A 6,415-nucleotide genomic window follows, 5' to 3' on the forward strand; every position below is an offset into this window, starting at 1 on the left:
AAGGACTTATTTAACATGTTTTGGAATGTTCAAGGACTTATTTGTTCCAAAAAAAAGTTCAAAGACTTAATCATTCCAAATAAAAAAGTTCATTGGTTTTTATTGTACTTTTCCCAAACAGTTATTGTTTCTATTATGGTATTAATATATTTTATTAAAAAAATTTAAAATTATTTTAAACTTTTATTAATTCCAAAAAAAAATGTATTTTATGGTCTCTTTGTTTTTGTTTTTTTGACTTTTTAACGTGAGAAAACGTTATTTGGTTTCTGTTTTAGTCAACAACAAAAAGCTTTTAGAAAACGTTTTGATTTAAATATTGTTTTTCTTTTTAATTTTTAAATCTTGATATATTTTTTTATGTTAATTAATTTATTTTAATATATGATAAACAATATTAAATGTATACATAAATCAATTTTATTAAAATGAATCAACTTTGATTTCATATATATTTAAGAAATTACTAAAAGGGTACTCGTATAATGCAGTGAGATACATTTCGATTTTAATGTTTTGTTTTCTTTTTTGTCTTCATTGATGTTATAATACGGTTTTATGTGGTTTTGAGAAAATTTAATGTTTTTATTTTTGAATAAAATATAAATATGAAGATATCATAAATTTTTTTTTAAAATATTGATATTAGTACCAAACTAACTATTAAATTTTTTTCTTTTTTGTGTATTTTTTTAATTCATTTTTTTATTTTTAGTTTATTAATCTAATTTTTTATAAAGATAATAATTAAGTATTTTGTTAGAAGTCAATTACTATTCTAATTATATTTTAGTTTTTTTATATTTAAAATAAGATGTTTATCTTTTATTTAATTATGATATTTGCAGTTAGTTACATGAATTCAAACATGAAGCTTTAAAAAGTTGTACTTACGTACAAATTACTTGTAATATTGGATTTTAAATAATATGCATCAATAAACAGTACTTCATGCGTAAAAAATGATTTTTAAGAGTTTTTATCAAATGCTTTATAATATAGTATAGATAAGCGAAAACTTATCATCTAAGACCCTCAATAAATGTTTTTATATATATTTAAAATTCAAAATAGTAATTACTAGTGGTGCCCAATTAGTTTGATCTTGAACTCCAACGGTCAAAAGTGTCTGGAGATCGCAGGTTCGAATCCAATAAATGAATAAAAATCCCCTTATGGCCACAGAGTTTCAAATACGATGATCCCCGGCTACCCACGAAACAAGTGGTCGTCTTGACATTAGTTGGTTTGCATAACAGGTTGAATCTCCAGGTTAATTAAAAAAATTCAAAATATAAATAAAAATAAAACTAAATTTAGATTATGGTTTTTAAAATACTAATTAAATTAAAATTAATTTGTCTTCTATAAATCATTAAAAAACTATTTAAATATAAAAAATACATAACGTTTTTTTTGTCATTGAGTTGTAGGTTTGTATCTTTTATTCCTTCCATTTGGTTTATGTTGGGTCTTTTTCTCGGTTTAAAATAAAATACAACTTTGAGTAAACTACAATTTTGGTCCTTGTGGTCTATACCCAATTGCAAACAAAGTCCCTAACTTCAATAAATATAATAACGGTTATCGTGCTTTGTATTTTGCTATGAAATTGTCCCCTCTAGTTAACTCTGTTAAAAATTCCGTTAAATGAATGGCTTTTTTTTATATTTCTTTTTACCCTTTTTTACTAATTTTATTTTAAAAATCAACTTAATTTGTAAATATTAATTTAATTAATATTAATATTATGTTAATATATTGATATAGTGGAAGTTACGATGAAAAGCGTAAAAAAAAATTTAAACTGTAATTTTTTTAGTCTCATGTCCACCAATTAATTGTGTTTTAGAAGGGAATTGATATGATGCATTTAATTAATATTGACATTCAATTATGACTGATTATCTTTTCTTACGCTTCTCACCTTAACTATTTTTCTCACTGGAACTCAACCATATAATGCGATGCATTGAGATAAGATGCACCAGATCAATCCCCATATGAAACGTGATTCATGGTTGAGTTTGAGATTAAATGTGATCAAGAGTCCAGATTTCTTCTTACACTTCTCACCTTAACTCTCCATCTCACACGATCTTTCGCCTATATATGAAAGTGTATGTATTATAATCTGGATATTTATGAAACATTATCATAATTCATTTATTATGATCAACTCGTTATATTAAGAAATAATCTAGATGTTCATTAAATCAAATATTCATTAGATTAGATGAACGATTGTTATTTATTTACATGGTTTGTACTAATTGTTGAGTTTGTAATGAAACCACTTGTACACATACATACACAGTAATACAAACATATTCGGCATAGGCTATCTTTTTAGCTTCTAGACGCCATCTTCGTGTGTGTGTCTGTGCATGTTTAAAGGCTGATCGAAGGTGAAGATTTCATTTATGGAGAAAACAAATCGAAAGAACGAGCAATGGGTAGAAAATAAAATATATGAAAACAAACAACAAAAACCCAGTAAAAGAACGAAAAAATCTTTCATTTAACAGAGATTCATTAACGAAATTAATCAGAAAGATCAATTTCATAACAAAATACAAACTACAAATAGGGGTGTTCATGGGTTGGGTTGATCGGGTTGAAGACATTTGATCAACCCAACCCAATGTTTGCGGTTTGAAAAATCTTAACCCAACCCAACCCAACCCAAACGAAAGTACAACCCAACCCAACCCAAACCATACGGGTTGGTCGGGTTGATACTTTGGTATATTAAAATATTTTTCTAACCTTGAATATGTTATTTCCTTACTCATAATTTATTTTTCATCATCAACCATTCGATACAACATATTCATACTTCTTACGTATATCACATTTAGTTAATTTTCTCAATTTACATATATATGTTTACAATTACTAAACATATATACGAATGAGTTATATAGAGATGTGAATAGATTGAAAAGATGTGTATATGAAGAGCATATGTGATAGTGTTATTGTCTAATACATATATTAATAGAAATTCAACAATCATATTAAATCCAAGAAATAAAAGGATATCGGGTTCGTCGGGTTGGGTTGTGTTCAACGAGTACGAATGTTTTAACACGGTTATGGATATGCAAATTCAAGAGTTTGGTGACAGATTTGATGAGGTAAGTTCCGAATTGCTCACTTGTATGGCCGCTTTGGATCCTCATTACTCATTTTGTGACTTTGACCCATCAAAATTACTAAGGTTGACAGAGTTTTATCCAGATGATTTTAGCAATGACGAAAGAACTACTCTTGAGCACCAACTTCAACTATACATTGACAATGTCCAACATGATGAATTATTTGCTAATTTGAAAGGTATATCCGAGCTCGGTAGAGTGATGATTGAAACAAGGAAACATCTTGTGTTTCATTTGGTTTATCGATTATTGAAGCTTGCATTGGTTTTGCCTGTTGCAACCGCAACAATTGAGAAATGTTTTTCTGTAATGAAGCTTGTGAAGCCAGCTTTGCACAATAGAATTTGTGACGATTTTTTGAATGTGTGTGTCATTTGTGCCGTAGAAAAAGAAATACTTGCTAAGGTTACAAATCAAGATGTAATGACTCGTTTTCAAATGATGAAAACTCGTAGAAATCAACTTATTTAATCACGTATTATTAATTATAATGATTGATGTGTTGGTATATTGTTAGTTTAAGTGACCCCAGTGTATAAAATTCCTGGATCCGCCACTGAACCCAATACTTACGGTTTGAAAATTTTATAACTCGATTAGACATCGGGTTGCTTCGGGTTGAGTTATTTCACATTGGATTGAGTTGAGTTCATCAGATTGATCGGGTTTTTAAGCACCCCTAACTACAATGACTATTATTATATTTATTAAAGTTCAAGGACTTTATTCATAATTGATTATAAATCATAAAAATTAAAATAAAAGAAATTATTATTTTAAAAAAGAAATGATTTTTTACAAAAATATAATACTTGATTTAAAAAATACGTATTTTAAGAAAAACAAAAAGAAATAATAAAAGGAAAAGTGGGTTTTCACTTTTCCATTAATGCACCAACCTACGCATTTGTTATCCCCCCAAATTCAACTGTAGGAATCCCTACTTCTTTCCTTTTCGACCCCACCTCCTCCCAATGGGCTGCTGTCTCGGCACCGCCGCCGCCACCAACCACCTTCAGCCGCCGCAACTCAAAGCACAACCTACCGCTGCTTCTCTGCCACCTGCATTTGAAGAAGAGACGGTAAAAGAAGTTCTTTCAGAAACACCCATCGTCCCCAAAAACCCATCGCCTTCAAAAACAGCACCAGTCAACCACCCGGAAATTCTTCAATCGGAGGAGGGTAAGATTGAAAGCGGCGCCGACGGCGGCGTTGATTTGACCAAAACCCCAACAGGAGAAATTCAAGAAAATGATTCCGAGATGTATAGTTACAGCGAGAGTTTCTCTGCTGCAACGACGGCAACGGTGGCGGATAAGAAAGACGAAATCGAGATGGATGAGGATGATGAAGTTACCCAGAAAGTGAAGAACAGGTCTCCGCCGGCCAAGAGGGTACCCAGAAAACGGCCGGCGGTGTCTTCCGGGGAACTTACTGGGAGGAAGGATAGAGCCATTAGGCCTTCGGCTAGAAGACAAACGATTCCTTCGCCGGAGAAAAAAGCTCAGTTGCCGTCAAGGACAACGACGAACGCACAACGCCACCGGAATGTAGGACCGTCCAATGATTCCAGGAGAGAAGTTTCAGGTCGGAGATCGAGATCTCCGGCAGTGCGTGGGGAAGCAGGTCAACGTCGTGAAGTACGCGCAAGAAGTCCGGCTGAGAAATCAAGTGACATAATACCGGCGAAGGTCGTAGAAAATGAAGGAAAAGGTATGGTGGAGGAAGGTGGCGCGTCGCCGGAGCCACAGACAAGTGAGTCGCTGGAAAACCCTCTTGTTTCCTTAGAGTGCTTCATTTTCCTATAGCACTGTTGGAGGACGTTTACGTCGTCGTTTCATGGCTGGATGTATTTATTTTTTCATCAATGGGATATTATTTTTTTGGGTGTAAATATCGTTTTTAGTACTACTTTGCCCTTATTTTACGATTATAAGTAATTTGTGACATTGACCGTGAAATATCGGATAATTTATCGCATGCGTATGCAGAAGATAGAATGATAATTTCATAACTTTTACAAATAGACGACAAACATGTTCATTATGTGAACCCATGTGATTCACATATAAACTATATGTTCATATGTGAACTCGTTAATTAGTTCACAAATGAAGTATCTAAGTGATTCCTATGTGAACCAATAGTTTTATATTGAATCACACGGATTCGTATCTGAATCAGATAAAATATTTTATATGTGAATTACACGGGTTTTATGTTCATATGTGAATCACATAGGTTCACATATGAACTCGTTTGTCGTCTTTAAAATATTGAACACATAATCAAACCATATGAATATACGTACATGCATGCATGCATACGTTCATGTATATCGTATTTTATAATATATTTTCGTAAAATTATTAAAAGTTAGAGTACACCATGTATGAATCATTGATAACGAATCACTAATTATTAACAATTACAATTCGTATGAGAATTTTTGACTAAAATAAAAAATAAACGCCTCCCCGACATTTTATGAGACGTAACAAAAGTTGAAGTGAATTTAATGCTTATAAAAGTAGTCCAACATTTTCGTTTCAAATCGTTTCGATCAGAGAATTGAAGGGATAGTTTTGGGACATTTGATTTCTAAAAGTGTGGGGTCGATAAGACAAAACTAAAAGGTAAAGAAAAATTGTCTGAACTATTCATTGTCAACGGGGGAGAAGATTTCGGGGGCGTGTAGACTTCTATAAGAGGTTTATTAAAGATTTCCAAAATCTCGACTTTGTATGATGTTATATAGTAAGATCATAAATTTGTTTGATCTGAATAATGCAAAAAAATGCATTCAACACTTTGAAGAAAGCATTTTGTCCCTGTGTTGGTTCCCATGATTAGACCAAACCCTTTGAAATCATGTGTGATATTTAATTGGGTAACAGGTGTATAACAACCTGATTTTTGGTTTGATTGCTTTTGAGCGTTATGTTCATATTTTTCCTTAAAATCACCTTTAGAAAGATTTTTAATAAAAAACGAGATACAAAAAGTTAAAAATACTCATCATTTAGGGTGCGTTTGGTACGTGGAACAGGGTGGGACAGGACATGACACACTTGTCCCATGTTTGGTGTGTTTCTAAGTAGAACTAAATGGAACTAAGTGGAACACGTATGAGACAAGCTTGTTCACCCTCACCCCCCTGGAACTAAGTGGAACAAGACATATTTGACAAATATACCCATCGATCTCCATCTCCATCTTCGTCGTCTTCTTCTCCATCTCCATCGATCTCCATC

General features: G+C 32.0%; 1 protein-coding gene across 1 annotated transcript; it reads left to right on the top strand.

Annotated features, from left to right (window-relative positions):
* The first annotated feature begins 4,135 nt into the window (after positions 1–4,135).
* On the top strand, positions 4,136–5,011 carry LOC112523911. The gene has a single exon (XM_025133583.1). It carries the CDS (start codon positions 4,136–4,138, stop codon positions 4,967–4,969), a length of 834 nt encoding a protein of 277 aa, XP_024989351.1. The 3' UTR covers positions 4,970–5,011.
* Positions 5,012–6,415: the final 1,404 nt, after the last annotated feature.

This window comes from Cynara cardunculus (assembly GCF_001531365.2).
Source record: "Cynara cardunculus var. scolymus isolate 2C chromosome LG 12, CcrdV1, whole genome shotgun sequence".
Taxonomy (NCBI): domain Eukaryota; kingdom Viridiplantae; phylum Streptophyta; class Magnoliopsida; order Asterales; family Asteraceae; genus Cynara; species Cynara cardunculus.

Bases quoted from the DNA above. Each gene is read 5' to 3' on its own strand.
- LOC112523911 (XM_025133583.1), top strand. From the start codon at position 4,136: ATGGGCTGCTGTCTCGGCACCGCCGCCGCCACCAACCACCTTCAGCCG.